This window comes from Pinus tabuliformis, chromosome 6, assembly GCF_031772625.1.
Source record: "Pinus tabuliformis cultivar Carrire ecotype Pingquan chromosome 6, CPIR1, whole genome shotgun sequence".
NCBI classification, from domain to species: Eukaryota; Viridiplantae; Streptophyta; class Pinopsida; order Pinales; family Pinaceae; genus Pinus; species Pinus tabuliformis.
Window position 1 is genome coordinate 551,277,560 of NC_142292.1, and position 19,916 is coordinate 551,297,475.

General features: G+C 39.9%; 1 protein-coding gene across 1 annotated transcript in view; it reads left to right on the top strand.

Annotated features, from left to right (window-relative positions):
- The window catches only part of LOC149259704 (protein disulfide isomerase-like 1-5), a 226,741-nt gene that overhangs the window by 1,046 nt on the left and 205,779 nt on the right, over window positions 1–19,916 (top strand). The window contains exon 2 of the mRNA XM_089419005.1: window positions 6,405–6,534. Coding sequence (XP_089275131.1) covers window positions 6,405–6,534 — 130 coding nt within the window. The remainder of the gene's footprint in view (window positions 1–6,404; window positions 6,535–19,916) is intronic.

Consider the following 19,916-nt stretch of genomic DNA (forward strand, 5'->3'; position numbering starts at 1 on the left):
CCAGAGATCCTCAAGCAGTTTTACTTGTTGGGTTCCTGTGTCCTGTTTCCGGATCGTCCGGGACTTGCACCTGGCTTCATGTTACAAATATTGTGTCCAACGGTAACTTGGCAAAGTTAAAAAGCAGTTCCTTCTTGAATTGCCAATTAACAATCCTGATAACACTCACCAGAGAGAATGGAACCCTGGGGGGCGGTCCACTACACCAACATCACCAGTGATCCAATGCTCCATTGGCTTTATTTCATTTTTTTAATGCCCAAATTATTGTAGAAGGTTTTGCAGTTTTGGAAGCCATTGAATCTTTTCACTTTCACATAAAACAGAGACTCTAATGCCATGAGTGGTCAGGCCCAACAATTGCAGTCTGCAATTCTTAAGCTGTGTATATAACTAGATCATGCCAAAGGGCAACTTGAGGCCTTTGTTACCCGCTCAAGCTTTTCGCCATTTTTTAATATGTAGATCTAGCTGGCTAGAGTAATTTGTATCATGCGGCTGCTAAATTAAATATAAGACAAACGATTAGATCATGGGTCATTAGGAATTGGAGCACATTTTACACTCGAGAGTGCGGATTTCCACCATTAGAGGGTCGCTTAGTCCTTGTCGTCCCTGTCCCTCCCTAACAATACGAAGGGGATAAAGAAATTCATTTTCTGGGACCTTTTTTTTCCCTTCCTCTGGGTTGTGTGAATTTCAATTGTGATTGAAATAGCTTTCCATGTTGTCATGCAAGCATTTTGGCAAACACAAGCATGCCTGCATACTTGCATATCTCTCTATATGTGCGGGTGTGTGTAGACATGTAATGCAGATTCCATTGCGCTTGCCATATAATCTGTTCAATTTCGGAAGGTGCATTTGCCCTAATTTTTGGGCAAGATCACCCTTGTTCCGGTTTTCCACATCAGTTTTGTTTAGGTAATTTGTAATTTCCGTTTCACCAGGGACTTAGGAATGCCTAGGAAACGTTCTGAAATTGTTGGGGACATTATTGGGGACTTGGGGACGTTTGGGTCATACCCGTGCTGTTCCAGGCAATTTTCAAGAATGTTGAGGGTATGACCTCGATGTTGCTTGAAAATTTAGGGGATGCGAGGTTGTCGCTAGAGTTAGATAACGTCTCTGCACACACACACATATAAAAAAGAAACTAAGGTCTATAATCCCGCAGGCCCCTTGACAGTAAAAAGGAAACCCTAATTCTGCTCTCTATTTTCTCACGGGCCTACTCTCTTCTCACTTTTAAAGTTTCATTTCTTTAAAGATTTTTCATTTTCCGTGGACGGACAAAATGTTAAAGGCCAAGTTGAAGGAAATGAAAATCCCTGTTTGAGGTTTGTGACACTAGTCAATGATGGACTAGGGATTTCCAAATAAGTGGATGTGCCACCTTTTTACGGGAAACTGCCAATGAGCATATTATCATGTACCGGGCACCCTTGTGTCTGGCGTTAAGTCATGCCTCTGGAAAGTGAACAGAAAGCTGGGTCAGGCATTAAGACATGCCACTGTTCGAGTGAATGGAAAGCTGAAATTGCTTGGGCTTACAAAGCTCGTATCTTGAGAATCTAATTAGTAGTAATATTTTTTTTTTATGAATATAGAGTTTAGACTATGTAGTGTGACGCGTGAGTCATGAACTATCAAACTATCATGTTGTAATTTTGTCACTTGGAAGACTTTAAAGACATTGATGATTGGACCATCTCCAATCTCATGAAGTTATTTCGTATTTTGATTTTGTAATATCATATACTTGTTCTATTTTGATGTTTTATAATTCATATTTGTCATGAATTCTAATTTTTTTAAGTATTTCTTATTTTCTGAATATATATATATATATATATATATATATACGCACTGTAATAGCTTAGCTTTGCCCTAGGGTCCCTTAGATGACAAGGGTTTTCAGCAAAAATCTCTTTGTTTCTTCAGTAATGAAACAACAATTTACTCAGTAGTACAACACATGAATAAACAATATGATCCGCCATAAGTAGCATTATTCACTTAACATGTAATACAATATCCAACAGAGTACCATAATTCAGCCAACCAACAGATTTGTCAACATTCCAGTATAAATTCCAAATTCAACAGAGTTATAATCAACGAGCAAAGGTATCCTATTTTACTATCCAATGACTCGAGCTGCAGACTGGAAGTAATTTTAACAGCTCATAATTCCTTTGCGAATTATGACTTCAGGAATGCTGACTAGCCTTCGGATGAGTTCCCAACATCTGCTTCAGAAAATTAACCCAGAACCAATAGACTTCGACTTCAGGAATGGGGTTGAGTTACCTCAGAATGACAATTGAGCTTGCTCAGGATGGGTGACTGAAACTCTGCCTTAAGTCTGCCTCCAAATTTCCTTCGAAAATCCTTGCAAAATCTGTCTCAGGGGCACAAATTTCCTCAGGAAGTTTGGGTCTGTTACAGAGTATAATTAGCCTCAGGAACCTTGTAATATTCTAGGGCAATTATGCCCTATAGGTTCCTAGGGTTTCCAGCAAATTCCTCTGTCCACATTCAGATAATGACACAGGAAATTCAAGTAAGGTAATTCTTTGGCAAAATTCAATCAATACATTATATTTTGAAATTCAACAGACTTACACTACTGTGTTTACCAAATTCTAACTATACTAAACTAGTCGACAATCTGGAAGAATGTTCAGTTAATAACCAGCTAAGTTAAGACTGATAATGTCCTCCTTTCTGCATAAGGCTTCCTTCCAGAATCCATCAAACCCTCATCACTACTTACAAACTGTCTCATGGGAGTTCGCACTGGTTATAACACTGGGTGAGACCTAGCTGGACCTTGGTCAATCCTTACGACTTCTGTACAGAAGCACGAAGACTACCGTAAACCCTCCGTCTTAATTTGAATGAATTCTGGTTAAGTTCAGATCAGCTACAGACCTCCAAATAGCCTTAAAGCAGAGTTCAACTTCAGACGGAGCACCCGGCCTACCTTGTACCAATGAAAAATCTGCTTTAGTGCTGTGATCTTCAGACTTAGGCTCTTTTGTCTCAGGCGGTTTGTCATCTTCAGGACAAAACTTCGAGGATCTGCTTCAGATGATTTGCAGCTGCCCAGAGATTGTCTTGCTGACCTCAGAGACTTTCAGTGCAGAAGATCCCGGCCTCCAGCTACAGAAGACCTCGGCTATCTCAGGAAAACCTCGTCAATTTGCCTCAGGGACTTGGGCAATATGCCTCAAAGGATCTCGGGGTGCCTCAGGCTTCAATCTGGGCTACAGTAAACTTCAGCTGTTCCAGGAGAAAATGTTAATCTGCAAATCTGTTTCGGCCTACCTCATATCACTTGTTTCACGGGGAACGTGCTTAGAACTTTGATTTGCCTCAATTTCCAATCTAGTCTTGTACAAGACCCTCACTGCTTCTTCAGAGAATGAAATTTCCTGTGGCCATAACAAAGAAACAAAATAGAAAAGATAAAGAAGAGTGACTAGGTAGGGTGGGATCACCTCCACAGAAACTAGCCCAACGAGAAAATGGGGTCCTAAAACCCTCAGAGCCTTAGGCTCAAAGAAAACAGAGATAAATGGTCCAATCCAAACCTGCCTCAAGTGATTGAAATCCTCTTGTATTTATAGATTTCCTTGAGGGGGGTTTTCTCTTTAATTAATTGAGTGAGGTTCACACCAAGCCCCAACTGCCCCATAACTTGCCCAAACATTGGGTATTTTGGTGTTGTCCCCTTTATCAAGGACTATAGCCTATGGAGATCGATAGGCTACTTTGCCCCTTGGGCCAATAATCCCTCTGGGACATTACAAACCGTCCTGGATCTCTATCTCAGGGCAAGATTTACCTCAGGAACTTCGGGTTTGCTACAAAGTATAACAACCCTCCGAATAGCCTCAAGAACCCTTCCGAAACTTTGGTTAGGAGGCTTCCATCCAGCCTCAAAAAAATCATTTTTTTTCCTCAAGATAAACTTGCAGAGTCTTTGCTTCAGGGATTCACATTCTTCTCCAGGAAATTTGTCTCTGTTATACATCAAAACCCCAACTTGCATAACCTCGGGAGAATTTCGGTTTTCTTGCCCCAGCTGGATACTAAATTTTGCCTCAGAAAGGGACTGATTTCAGGCAATTTGATCCCACGATTTGCTAATTTCCTCAAGCCAAAGCTGCTTCCAATAACCTGTGCCACAACAAGAAAAAAAGTGACTAGGTAGGGTGGGATCACCTCCACCGAAACTAGTCAAAGAAGAGAAAGGGGTCTTAAAACCCTCAGAGCCTCAAACTCAAAGAAAAACAGAGACAAATTAATCCAATCCAATGCTGATCCAAATGATTCTAACTCCCTTGTATTTATAGATTTTCTTGTGGGGGTTTTCCCTCCTTAATTAATTGAGAGGGGTTCATGGCAACCCCAACTTTGGGCTTTTTTGCCCCAACTACCCCAAAACTTACCCCATGCTGCCCAAACATTGGGTAATTGGGGTTTTCCCCTTTATCAAAGACTATAGCCTATGGGGATTGATAGGCTACTTCGTCCCTTGGGCAATTAATCCATAGGGGACAGTATATAGATAGATAGATATTCCAAGGAAACGCCTCGTGGAAAACCCTCCAATTTCATTCCCGTGATCCATGGATGGTAAACGGGATAACTATCAGCCCTGATTACAGAGCCTAACCCTGAAGGATCAAGAAAGTCGAACTTGTGACCTCTCCTACTTTTTGAGAGAGATATATCACATCTTGATCAAAACCATGTAAGCTAACCCTCGAGGCTTATATATATATATATATATATATATATATATGTAAGCTAACCCTCGAGGCTTATATATATATATATATATATGTAAGCTAACCCTAACCCTCGAGGCTTATATATATATATATGTTAGCTTACATGGCTTTGATCAAGATGTGATATATCTCTCTCAAAAAGTAGGAGAGGTCACAAGTTCGACTTTCTTGATCCTTCAGGGTTAGGCTCTGTAATCAGGGCTGATAGTTATCCCGTTTACCATACATGGATCACGGGAATGAAATTGGAGGGTTTTCCACGAGGCGTTTCCTTGGAATATCTATCTATCTATCTATTATTGCTGCCCCCAACATGTCATCCCTTGAAAATTTTGGGGGAGTGCTCTTGCTGTTCCTGAAACTCGTTCCCCTGCCCCCACTGTTCCTCTGTTCCAGAAACTATTGGAATATAGGTATATGCCCTTTGTATGCTCCAAGTTTGTTGCACCAAGAGAATTAGGTGCACTCTACAGTGTGGGGTAGAATACACGTGTCATGTTGTAGGTGGAAAAGAAAAAAAAAACTCAACCCCGGCTCTTCAAGTGCTAAGAGGTTTGCACGGGGGTTTCTTTTTAAACCTCTTGATTCTTAATGAGCTTAATCTCATCATCTCAGTCCTTGTTGCAGTGAGAAATGGGGTGCACTCTACAACCCGGGGTGGAAGAGATGTGTCACATGTGTGTGTGGGTATAAAATGAAATGAAAGAAAAAATTGATGTTTGATGTCTAATGTCAAAAGGAAAAAATTAGCATAGATCCATCTTGATCCCAGATATTTTAAGCACCAGAGGTTTAAGCCTGTTTTATTTTTATCTCTCTTTTTGCTTAATACATGCAGGGTTAATGCGAGTTATGTTATTCTGCATCTCTGAAACCAATTGTAGAATTAGAGATCTTTATCACATTTAGCACCTTTCATTTGCTGTGTACAGTACATTTGCAGCATTTCCAGGCTCACTGATTCTGCCTTCAGAAGGCTAGCACAGGTGCCTACTTAACTGTAGAATACATTCTGTCAAACAGTTAGGTCCCCCATTTTGGCAACTGAGTGAAGTATCTTTATTTCATGTTCAATGCCTTCTCTGGTTGAAGTGTGTCACTTTGGAGATAACTGGATAATTAGACAGGTGGGAATAGCTATATGGATACTATGAGATTAACAGGCAGATCCTTTTAAAGATGCCGTGGAACTACATTCAATGGAGAAACTATATTGCTTCATCTGGGAGACATTGTTATTCTCAAATCTAATTTAGTGTCGCAGTTTGCAGCTGGGATAGGATTTTTAGAAAAGATATTAATTTTCTTGAAGTTGGAGCCAAAGCAGGCATACTTACTGTCCTTCCTTTCACGGGGAGGGGGAGGAAGCATGCTCTTACTTTGGCTGAAAATCTATGATTTTATGATCCATGCATCTTCTGTGTATTAATGAAATATATGATACATTTGTTTTAAAAAAAATCTTTCAAGCATAGGTTTCTGTATATTCAATGTTAATTACCATTTATATGGTTTTATCATATTTGCTGTACCTATTTGTGTTCAATGCATACTCGTTATTTCCTTGTAAGGCTCACTTATAATTTCGTGGTCAAACAGAGATGAAATTGTGATTTGGGTGCGGAAAAAGACTGGAGTACCTACCATGAGGCTTTCTTCTGTATCTGAGGCTGAACAGTTTTTGAAGAGAAATCAAACTTCTGCTGTTGGCTTGTTTGAAACATTTGAGGTATTCTTGCTATCAAATAATGATGGTCAATAATGGTGACTTTCATGATTGTTAATTTACTAACATCTGCTTGTATTCTTTGATACCTTATCAGTGGTAAATTATGAATATTTATATGACAGAAGAACATCATTAAGCCAGAGTTCATCAAGGTGATAACCCTGAAATGTTACCTGCTTCTGTTATGTTGACTATATGATTAGTGTGTACCAAAATTTGACTTGAATACCAATTAGAAATTCTTTTGCCATGTTCTCTTATTAGTAATACGATCTTGAATACCTCTTGATGCTTATTACTTGCAATTCAAGCAAAATTTTGAAAGGACATTTTTTCGGAAAAGTCCATAAAGTTGTGAGAATTTTGAGTGGAGATGTCTACCACCTCAATTTGTTGAGAGCCGAGTCTGTCCTATAGTGAATTGTGTTTTAAAGTCATTTATCCACCGAGGATTATGTGCAAGGTATTCCATGTCTCTACATTAGGATTTCATTCCATATTAATAGTCTTCTTAAAAGTAAATCATTGGGCTTATCCAGGTTGTTAGCCTTGCCCATTACTATTCTTTTCTCAAATTCGTTAGTATTTTGCACAAATGCATAAAAAACATTGAGGCTATTGAAACCCTTTCTGTTTTATGCCACTTCTTGTATATTGCATTTCTCACCTCATTTGAATTACTTGATAACAAGCATGGCCTCATTTGAGGTTCTTGTTACTTCTCAAATTGTATGTTAGAATGATAAAAGCTCCAACCCACACTATAGAATCCAAGTGGAACCTGGATAGGTCACCCACTGTTGCCTCAATGAGCTACCTTTTCCTCTTTAGGCTGGCTCTCCTCTAGGTCTAGGGGGCTTCTCTCAAGAATCACTAGGGCATAGGCAATAAGGAGCAGGGTGATATCACAAGTAACCCTAGTGATCAAGTTGGGTTTAAGAGAAAAAGGAAATATTGGTGATGGAGGGATTTGAAAATTAGTGATAATATTTAAAGGCTACAGAGTCAAGGGAATATTAATGACGAGAGGATATCAAGAAGAATTACCCTCCTTAGGTTGGTTACTCAAAATAATGGATTAGGGGAGAGACTAGTATCTAAGTTGTATCGCACAAAAAGTGATCACTCAGCCAAAATCATTAGGTGGTCGAAATGCACCATGTTAGTATGGGTTTTACACATTAAAATCCACTTTCACACAAGGAAATAGGCTAAGGAACCACTTGTTGAGAGGTTTGTCATTGATGTCAATGCAAGGCATCACAAAGATTTTACAAGAATGGTACAAGTATTTTACAAGAATCCCTAAAACATGTATTATCTTTGCACTAAAGATTGACACATCACAAACACACTAAGGACAAGCAAGTAGGCTCAAATCTAGTAAGATAAATATCTTTCGCTAATACAATGCAGCATGGAGGTTTCTTTGGTGTATTTGCTTCGTTTATATGATCATAAAATATAATGGAGTGACTGCGGATGTTTCATCTTAGGATGGTATTGATGATGGACATGAGAGGAGAATTTGACAAAGTACTGATAATTGTTTTAATTGGGGACACAATAAATTGCTTCTTTTCATGAGATTACGTTGAACCTGCCCTTCTTCTCAATCATCCTTTTTGCAGTTAGTATTTGATGTGTGGGTGACTCCAGACGGAATGAAGGCAATCAACTCTGCATCATATTTTGTGAAAATTGGCAACTAGGGCCAAACTCCATGTAGGTCATCTTATTTCTGGCAGCTGATATTTTTCTTGGGTCCCTTTCATCAAGAGGTGTAGGATTGATCTAAAGATCATCCTATTCCGATAAGGATTTATGGAGTTATGAATTTATTTGTGTTATGAGACAATTCGTCAAGGTCGACCAGCAACCAAATAAACCCCATGTGCTCAACGTTTTAGTATAAAAGGAGATGACTTGAGAGTCATTTCACACACACTTCTATTTTGATTTCTCTCCACTTGTCTTGGGTTTTAGTGGAAGAGAAATCTAGGAGTGGAAGCCCTAGACATTGGAGGAAAGAAGACTAAGGGAGCCGCCCTAGAGGAGATGCCCTAGCCCTAGACGCAGTCAAAAGGAAGGCTCTACGCAGGTTTCTATAGCTGTCAATGGAAGCCCTAGACGCTGTCAAAGGGAATTCCCTAACGCAGACCTAAAGGCTGCCCTAACGCAGTCCTAAAGGCTGCCCTAAAGGCTGTCCTAAAGGCAGCCCTAACGCATCCAAGAAAGCAGCCCTAACGCTATCCTAAGGAAGCCCTAACCTACGTTATCTCAAGGGTATCCTAGCCGTTGTTAAGATGAAGATAGATGCTGTCCTAAACACACCAATGATGCCCTAGCCGCAGGCATAAGGTGCCCTAGACGCAGGCCTAATGCGGCTAAAAGGGAGGACTGTTTGAGGAGAATTTGAGGGCTCAAACATGCCCAGGACAGCAGTATAATAAATGGGACAGCAAGATATGCTAAGGTAAATGGGACAGCTGGGCTACTTGGTGCAGCAAACAGTGGAATAGCAAGCACTCATAGACAACAGCATGTTGGGACAGCAACTATGATGGGACAGCAGCAAGGGGACATCAGCAAGGTATAGTATGAATGTTAGGGACAGCAACTACAGCCATATATCTAGGCAACAGTGGCAAGGGACAGCTGCATAATAAATGGGACAGCAGGATATGCTAAGATAAATGGGACAACTAGGCATGGTGCTTGGTCCAGCAAACAGTGGGACAGCAAGCACTCATAGGAACAACAACTATGATGGGACAGCAGCATGTTGGGACAACAACTATGATGGGACAACCCAATGACATAGGACAACAATGACAATTGTGCAGCAGTGGCACAAGTGGGACAACAGCTATTACATGACAGCAGCAAGCATGGACAACAACAAGCATGACAAGCATGGTAAGCATGGCAAGCATGGACAACATGGATAGCAGTGGCAAGCATGGTGCTGCAAACACATGAGACATGCTGTATGACAACATGGTTCAACAATGGCACATGGGACAATAGTGCAGCAGTCATGAGGTCCAGCATTATGATGATGGGTGCAGCACGGTGCAGCATGGTGAGGTGCAACATGATGACGAGATGCAACACAATGATAGGTGAAGGAGTCACCTTGGAGAATCAATTGAAGCAGCTTGTTTTCAACTGATCTCATGTATCATTTTCTTAGAGATGATCCATGCTCTTATCTAGATAAGTCAAAGTGTTGACTTCTGTTGTAAATGTACTATCTCTCTCTCTCTCTGCTGAACTATTGAAGAACATATAAGAAGAATTGATCAAGGGTTTCCCCACATTGTGGTTTGTCCTTGGCTAGCGCCACATCTTGTGTCCTCTTGTCTTGGCATGTCTTCAGCGATTTATGTTTATGTTCTATCTGCAGTTTACTTTAATGCTGATGTGATTGCTAATCTGGAAAAGATATTAAGTTAACTGTCAAAATTGAAATAAATTGCTCTAAGCATAGAACATACATAAAATCAACATATTTGAAATAATGCATTAAGGTAGTTACATGCCACAAACGTCAAAGGTGAGGATTTGCGATGTGAAGAGGGTTCTGTTGTCGATTCCTGTAGAGTGCAAACATAAACATTAGATACCTTCTACCATCAAACTTGGAAGCAATCCCTAATACGTAAGTGGGACTAAGCGTGAAAGAAAATTTATTTTGCACAGGTCGGCTCCATTAGGCCTCCTATTATCCATATATATATATATATATATTACCTCACTGAACAGAAGACATCAACTCGATGAAGAAGCAAGACAATGAAGTATGTTGAACAAAAGGAAACCTTAGCTACCTGAGAAAAAATTGTTGTATTGCTGATGCATCTCTGAGGTGATGTCGGCTCCAGGAATGAAGAGAGGTCAGCCCCATTAGGTCTCCCATCATCCATATATATATATATAACCTCACTCAAAAGAAGACATCAACTCGATGAAGAAGCAAAACAATAAAGTAGGTTGAACAAAAGGAAATCTAAGCCACCCGAGAAAAAATTGTTGTATTGCTGATGCATCTCTGAGGTGATTGTTTATTGGCTCTTGGTGGAGACACAACTGAAATGAAGGAGATTGGACGGGCGTTCAAGCAAGCGGACAATGTGGTTTGAACTCTGCAATGGATATAATGTGTTCTGAGATTGGTTCCAGTTCGAAAAGTCTAATAACATTTAATTTTGAGATCTGTGGGCTTGAAAAACACATTCAAAGAACATGAGAACAGATCAGAGTTGTGTTGAGGTTTTGCGTAGAGACTTCTAAGTTCTACAAGCGAATCTGTTAAGGGGACACTGTCCTTTTATAGAACATAATTTGCAGACATATAGTTTCTGGCTTTAAACGTTGACTAGTGGAAGATTGGTCTAAAAATTTGGTGAGAGAACGAACTTTATATGGTGGAAGCAGGGTCCACATAACTCGGCACCTGTGAGAGCAAACCTCAAACCTGTTTTTGAGGAGCAAGCCCAGACTCTGTTGATTAGTAGTTCTCGGCCCTATTGTAGGACAGACCTCGGCCTTATTCTTTAAACAAACCTTGGACTGTGGAAAGACAAAACTCAGCCCCCTCCTCTTGGTGACTGTATTTGGATCTGTGGTGACTATTTGGAGACTTTGGAGTAGACTCTTGCTATAATGAGCAGAACTCAGTCTTGTGAGTGAGCAATCTTGAAGATCTTTTTGAACATTCCTGAAGCCTTTTGGAGCAGACCTTGATGCAGACTCAAGGCACACTTTGGGCAGACCTGGAGCAGACTTGAGGACACCTGTTGAAGTTGATCTTGGAGACCCCTGGAGCAGACTTGAAGACACCTGTTGAAGCTGATCTTGGAGACCCCTGGAGCAGACTTGAAGACGCCTGTTGAAGCAGCTTGGTTCAGACTTGAAGACATCTGTTGAAGCATGTTTTGAAGACCCTTTTGGAGCAGCTATTAGAGACAGTGTTTTGTGAGTATTTCGATAAAATTTTGAAAGATTAGCTTGAGAGGATTGTTGTCCTCATAACCAGGTTGGTGCCTGGACTAGCTTGAGAGGATTGGTGCCCTCATTAAGACCAGGTTGGTGCTTGGATTTGCATTTGAGGATTGGAGTCCTCATTTAAGGTTGGAGCCTTGAAAAAATTGATGATTTTGTTGTACATGTTGGAGCCTAAATTTTGCAAAAGAGGATTGGAGTCCTCATCATTATTTTCAATAATAAAGTTATTTTTTCGTTCTGACATCAATAGTGCTTTGTATTGTGGAAAATCTCAACTGTCATAATAGAACAATTGAAAGAAACTATGATTTTTACCCTCCACTTCTCAGTATTTCCAACACCACTTTGCCTAAGTTACTTCTGTTAATTAATCCACTTACATGAGAATAACCCGTAAATTCATTAATTTTATGTTATTCTATAACTTTACCCATTTAAGGGAAAATAATTTAATATATTTTCAATCACATTTTCCGTTTCCATAGGAATAATTCAATAAATCATTTATTTATTTATTATTCTTCAATATTTTAAACATTCTCAATGCTCATATAGATAATTTATTAAATCATTATTTATAAATTATTTCTTACCTATTTTACCATTTCACCTAGAAGTTTTTTTTCCTTGGAAAAAAGCGTAATTTTATTAACATATTGAAATAAAATTACATTTTGTAGATACACGACTAAAATGTTTTCAGGAAAAAAGTGTAATTTTATTAACATATTGAAATAAAATTACATTTTGTAGATACATGACTAAAATGTTTTCAGAGATAAAGATCACATGGATCTGTCACAATAATGGATTGAAGCCCTCATAACTGAGCAAACAAGAAAAAACCTAATAAGAATGCCTAACGACCTGTATAGTTGTAGAAATCATCCACTTTTCCTTTCTTCCCTTTCCTCTTTTTTACCTCCTTCTGAACCCGAGGCAGGTTGGACGATAGCCAAAGCCATATCCACCAAATTTGCAGCAGGGGTGAGCTCCTTTTCTGATTCTGAGCTCTCCAATACATGAGATCTCTTAGTTCCTGGTAATGTTTCTTCCTTTGTTGCTGCTGCTTTGGTGACTATAGGATTTGGTGTTATTGCCATCTCTGTGTTCTGATTGGAATCTATGGTCTTTTTACGGTGTTCAACCTGTTTGACTGTTAGAATCATTTCCTCATTTTCTTTGCTGGGTGGGATCCCTTTGATCCTCCTCTTCTAAGTTCTTCCTTATCTGAAAGAGGGGTCTCATAGCGCTGCCAATTTTTTGATTTAACCCATTGCACTTTCCTCTTATTTGTTGGTTTTTTAGCCAGTGGGAAGCTGTCTTGTAAATCTCCTGTTTGGTTACATATGCGGCATCTGAAAGCCGTATTTTCATAATTAAGGCTATATATCCACTAGAAATGGCCATTCTTCAACTGTATGTGATCTGGCAGCCCCTTGCTGAGGTCAATCTCCACACAAATGTGGGCATCTTTGAAAAGTCCTCATGTTATTCTCTCGTTGTCTGTTTTTATAAATGTTCCTAGTGCGTTTCCTATGTTTTCTAGTGCTTGGTGATGATAAAAGGGGAGTGGGAGGTTTGGCATATGAACCCAGACAAACCTTTTTGTTACTTCCATGGTTATGAGTCAAATTTTGGAAACCAGGGTGTAGTAAATAGCCCAACTCTTCCCCAGAACCACGGTCTTTCCTCCATAATTTTCTGGTAATCTTCTTTTGAAAAGGGGTGTACCATGAAAAAACTTTTTGAGAATAAGTAGTTGTCACACTCTTTGGTCCAATTTGTGTAGACCCACTTGTAAAGGGCTTCAAATTTAGGTCAAAACTCGTTGAATCTGCAGATTACAACCTATTTACGAAAACATGAGAACATGTTGTTACCTTGTGAGTTCTTGATCTCTAACTGTGGGTATTTCTCCATCTTTTCCACCATGTAGGTTTAGGGCCCAAGCACAGTTCCTATAGGCTCTGTGGCATTGGTATGTCCTGCTCCACCTCTAGCAACTTCTTTATAGGAGATTGATGGTGCAGATCCTACACCTCCACATAGTCCCAAGACCAAGAAAAGAGTGGAGCCTCTGCTTATCTTGTATTCTTTGAGAATCCTCTTGTCTTATAGCAATTTCCCTTTTGAGATGTGCCTTTGTTCTACTTTTGGGAGTCCCTCTCGCTGGTGAATCTTGTTTTTGTGGCTCTCCACTAAGTCTTTGTCCATGAACCAAATCAATATGGATCTACCTGATAGGGTTTTAATGAATATTTGGAAGGCCCTATTTGTCTTTGTGCACGCTGGTGATTGGGTATCTTTCAAGCTAGGATGGAACCTCTTAACCCCAGTCGAGATTTCTTTCAACCCAAGATATGCATGTAGGGGAACGACATTTCCTTCATCCCTAAGTGTCTTCCAATCAAATACTTCGTCCACTTCTTATGAGGGTCTGATGAGGAGATAGTTCTAGATCTGGAAATAGGAAGAAAAAAAACCTTGAAAAAAGGTAAAAGCACGGGTTTACTGTTAAACATCAACGTATTGTCCATAAAACTATGTTGGCCAAAGGGAAGAAAACTACGTGTTTTACTTGAGATATCAAATCACCCATGTGTGTAGGTATCTGCGTTGTCGTGGGTTGCAAACCTAACTTGTCTGTGCATCCATAAGAAAATGAAAAAGTGGGAGGGAAGTATTCGAACATAAGCCCTGACAAGCCATCCTGCCACAATCTCTCCTTATGTTCATAACTACCAGTAGAGCAATCTTTGGGTTGCTTGTTAACATGTTGAACCATAATTTTTCCTTCGTCGCGATTCCAAACTTGGGGAGCGTCCACGGTTTCAAACCCACGTTTGCCCTCTTGTTCTAGAGTCGTGCAACAACGGATGGGTGGCCATTTCGCCACAGTCAGAGCCCAAAACCATTCACCTCTGAAGCCATGGAGGAAACTGAAACTGACATCCCCGAGCCTCGATCCTCCTTTAGCGCCAGAAGCAGGCTCCTGTTCGGTGACGACAATTTGTGCAGTCCTGCAAAGAGAAAAAACCCTAGCGCTTTGCTCCATATATTTTAGTCAAAGAAGTAATTTAATAAACTCAATGCTTATTAATTATTTCTAACTATTTTACCCCTTTTTCATTAATTAACTCAATAAATCATTATTTTTTATTAAATTACCTAAACAAAGGTGATTGACCATTATTTTTGACTTTTTCGTCTCACAAATAATAATAAAATACCATATTGATTAGATCTTGATTTGGTCCAACATATTTTATTATATTTGACCTCATCAAATGTAGTTAGCATTTTATTATAAATAGAAACGTTTTCCTCTTCATTTCACATGATCCATTTTCATTGCCCAACCTATGATCCTATAACTCTTGAGATTTCTCCACTAGAAGCTCTCCACTTTTTATCTTTTGTTTTGGATTGATATGCCCTTTGGACAGAGGGAACCACACAAGCTGCAACAAGGGTTACACATGACCCTTGCCAAGGAGGAGGTCCTTTTAACCCTCTCAAAGTGGAGCTTCTCACCAACTGAGCATATTATAACAGTTTTCTTTGGGTTAATGGAGAGTGCATTTGTTGTACTATATATCTGTCTTTTTTTTCTTGGTTTATTTTGCATATCTAATGAAAAGCTACATTAATATGTCCTACTTCTAGGGTTTATAATTAAATCCTCATTTTTCTCTCGTTGGACTACTAGCTATCCATAGAGAAAGCATTTTTGCTAACCCTTGTGCAAGAAGACATCCAACACTAAGGATGGGTAATCTCTTATCCAATTAGGGAAAACTATAAAGTCAAAAACTCACTAGAGAGGATTCTTCAATACCCTTAACCCAAGGATCAACAATGGCATGAAACAAGCCAAGCATTTTATAAAGGAACCCCCACGAGGATCTGCCTAGCAAAGAGGCTCAACGATTACATCGCACCAATAAAGGAGGAGATGAGGTTTAGCACATTGATCTCTCTTTCCATGTGACTCTTTGCCCCTTGGTGGATCCATTTCACTATGCCTTATGGTGATCTTGAATCACTCACAAATTGAAACCCTTTAAAATAGTTTAGATGGAACCAAGAAAGAAAAGCGTTCTAAGTCAAAACATATATCACATATTAAACTCAAAATCCCAATAAACACCAATAAATATTTTCATTAATCCCTAGGGAGAGTAATAGTCCCAATATCCAACCATGAAATACAAATGAGGAAGTCCTCTTTTATATAGATGAGGCAATGAACTTCCTTTACATTAAAATAATATTATTTGGGGAATTTTCTTAAATATAGCAAGAAAATTCTAGATCTAGTCTACTTCTTGAAACTAAATAAAATAAACTAAAATGGTGAAATCCACATATATAATGAGACATAATAGATCTCCACAAAAAGGTGGATCAATCCATTCAACTAGGGAAGAAAAAGTCCATAAATTATTATTCTTTGAAAATGATGACCAACATACCCTTGATTCATGCTTGAAATAGTTATTAAACTTTGAGTGATGTGTCCACATCCCAAGAAGCGGTCCAACTTTTGGCATTTGACTTGATCCAAGCTAAAATCTAAAATAGTAACCCAATGACTTGCATAAGAGGCTTCCAGTAGTTAGTCTGACCATTTTGTCTCCCACATGTGAGCTTTAAAACACCCAACTATCCCATGAATTGCCTTGTGGAGAAAACACCTTGCAAGATAAGCCCATCATTTTTCTTGAGGAATATGGTCCATGTTATGAGGATTCCAACAAGCTACGATTTGACTAATTTGAACCTAGGGCGTTATCTCTAAGCCCACTTGAATCTTGCCACGTGTAAGATGGGAATGATTGTTTTTGTTTGGATGAGTGACGCCCTAGTTGATTGATGGATTTTGGCATTCGGGTTTTGTCTGGAGTGTGATTAACTTCAACTTCGACATAAAGTTTTCCCATGCATGTTGAGGAATGACCTCCATTAGCCATTTTTATCCTTTCTATGTTGGTAGGGGAGAGAGTACGACCACTTTAGAGGAGTGATTTTTGCTAGATGCCTTTTTCATTTGCCAAACTTTCTATGTGCCATGTCAAATATACATTGTGTTGAACATTTTGAGCCCTTGTACGTAGACCCAGGAGCCCTGTGCATTGGGAATCATGAATTACCTTGAGAAACGCGAAAAATGGCCACCATAGTCTTGTCTTCAACTTGCCTTGTTGAATAAAAGTGTGGATTTTTTTTTAACCATGGTGAATCGGTAACTCGTTGGAGTAATCTAGGGGAGGTCCAAGATCAAACCTAGCAGTTGCCACTAGAACACTAAGAGTATATCCAACAACCCGTATGCCAAATATACTAGGAATTTATGACTTAGCAAGAGCCGAGACTCCATGAGGGTGGGGGAGCCTACTCCTTGAGACTTATCACAACGGGCCAAATATTTCCCTCCATGGGATTTGAAACTATGTGGAGGGGATAACATCCCATTCTGCTAAATAAAAGTAAAGAATTTAACTATATTTACTCTTGTTGGAAGGAGGGTAACAACTGGCTCCAAATGTGGGACATGTCCTCCACCTCGGAGGTTGTGAGAACCCCAAAATCTCACCATTATACATGAGCAACAACCAAAAACAAACAAGTTGTTGCAACTACTGTCGAAGTGGACTTATTCATCTCCTACCCTACTCTAACATGCTTGAAGTGGCACTGTTAGGTGAAATCAAATATCCAATTCAGCCACTTCAGCAATGCATCAATCCATTTCCTTGTGCTTCTGTGCTTGATCATCATTTAAAATAGAGAGGCACTAAATATTTGCTGTTTGTGTGCTGAAATTGCTATGACCATCAAGCCAAAAGTGCATTTGGGAACTTGCATAATAGCTATATCTTTTAGTAAACTTGCAAATAGAAAGGAGTTGCCACAAGATTTGTCAATTGAAGTTGGCTAATATATGTTAAATTTTCTAACCCCAAAACTTGGCAAATTATTTCCTTGTTGAAAATTAAATTTATTACAGCTCATAGAATAAAAATAAAAAATATAATGGAAGCAAATGAAACCAATTTCTACAACACATAGCAAAATATTTTTTCCCTTAAAATTAGTTGCTCATTAAAATAATATCAAACTGCCCAAGGGCTCCCTTACTGGGAAAATGGCCCATTAAAACCAAATACAAGCTATAGTAAAAATTTCAGAATTTACTAGGCACTTGTACGACCTGTATGAGCCTCCAAAGTTTCTTAGATCAACCCTTTGGACCTACTGCTCTCTTGGCCTACTGTATGAACTTGCACGTGTTGAAAATGTAACTATGCTCAGTCTTCATAATTGTTATTGTACTTACATCGTTATATATTTATTGTAAAAGTGAAAAAGAAGAAAAAGAAAATTATTTTTGAAGCATGGGTTTTATGTTATTTTTATTTATTAACTCCGGCTACTGTCACTTCGGGGCTCCCGTAGCCGGATATGATCCAAGAGTATGGGTACCTCAAGGATCCTGCCCCACATCTCCTGTAGTCTTCCTGATTACAGCTCGGTGTCTCCCCACCTCTTCTCTAGAGGTACATGAGTACTCATGGCACAATCGTCATCATCCTCTACCTCATTCTCCGCCTTAGCTGGCGCTGCCTTGGAGTCAGATGCCTCTCCCTTATTCTTCTTCCTTGAACACTGGTTCGCATAATGCCCCAGTTCACCAGAGTTGAAGCATTTTATCTTGGAGAGGTCCTTTTTCTTCCTCTTCCCATGCTCTCCCGCAGATGCCAGAGCTACATCCTCTTCCTCTTCTTTCTTGACTCGGGCCCCTTTGCTGTTGCTTCTCATCTTGGTCTGCCGTTTGATCTCTTCTTGGCGAAGAGCTAGTCACAATTTTTCCCATCTTGGAAGATTCGCTGTGCCCAAAATACTCTAAACGAATGTCTCCCACTCCTCGGAGACTACATTTAGGGCGGTCCTCAACATCAACTCCTGATCCGGCATGGCCCCTATGGAAGTCAGTTGGTCCCGGATCTCCTTCAACTTGCTGAGGAAGTGATCAATCTTCTCCCCCTTCTGCATCTGTTATCACTGCAGTTGATTCTCTAGTAGCATTTTCCTCTGCACGGAAGTGCCTTGATACAATGTTGTCAAGGTATCCCACATTTCCTTTGCCATATTCTTCTCGGCAATATGCTGAAATACATGATCCTTGACCCCATCAAGGATTATGCACTTTGCCTTGGCCATTGCATCCTCATACCTTTCATTATCAGTTGGGTCGACTGGGATAGCCATGGTTATCAAGGCGAAGGCCTTGATACGATGTCTATCTAGAAGAGACAGGATGTTGGCCTTCTAGATGACAAAGTCGGATGCTCTGTCCAACCTGTCCCGATCCCTCAGTCCGTTCATTGCCATCTCTGCTTTTCTTTTTGACTCCTCTGAGTCTCTACTTCCCTCCTAGAAGTTCTCTCTTCGACTCCTGCTGAGGCTCTACTTCCCTCCTGGAAGTTCTCTTCTAGACTCCCTCTGAGTCTCGATTTCCTTCTCGGAAATCCTTCTGCCAACAGTCGAATCGCACCTCTCCGATCCCCTTTCCTCTTGCAATACTGATTTGGATTTCTTGGCTAGAAACTCGCCTAGGTAGCGACTCCCTCTACCTTGGTTCTGTCCCGTTAGGTACTGTTCTGTTTGAACAACAACAATACCCCACCAACTTCACACTCCACAATTTGCCCATAGCTTCGTAGGCCCCAGTAGCTAAAGAAACTAAGCCACTTAGCTCTGCGCAATCCCCGCAAGGCTGATTAGCTCCTTTGGCCAACTGCGTCACTCCTACCTGGTTGAGTAGGATGACGTGGCTCCTCGTGAGCCTCTTCTACCTTTCTCTGCCTTTGCGTTGGCCTCTCTCTGGCTCGAAATGATGACGCATGCCGTCTGTGTCACTCCTTCTATGCTGCTTTCTCTAAGGAACAACTCTGTCTCTCGAGACATCTGTTTCTACTACAAATTCTCTGATTCAGCGGGTACCTTCAGCTCTCATGTGCTCTGCAATTCTCTGATACCATGTTGAAATTTCTAAGTTTAACTTGTTAGAAATTGTTCTTGCACTATCTGGTTTATTTCACCTACTTGTTTATTCCTTTAACAAGTTATTTAACCATATAAATACTGAAAATAAACACAAATGCAGTCTCAACCATCTACAAATCATCAACTAAAAGAAATAGACAAACACACAAGGGACACCGTTATTTTTGGACAATTGTCCTCGGAAAATCCCAACTTGGGAAAACCGATGTAGCTGTTCTGAGGGTTTTATTATTAAGCAACTTTTCTTGAGTACAACTGGGTACCAAACTAGCTCACCCGACAGAGAAATCAACCTAGCA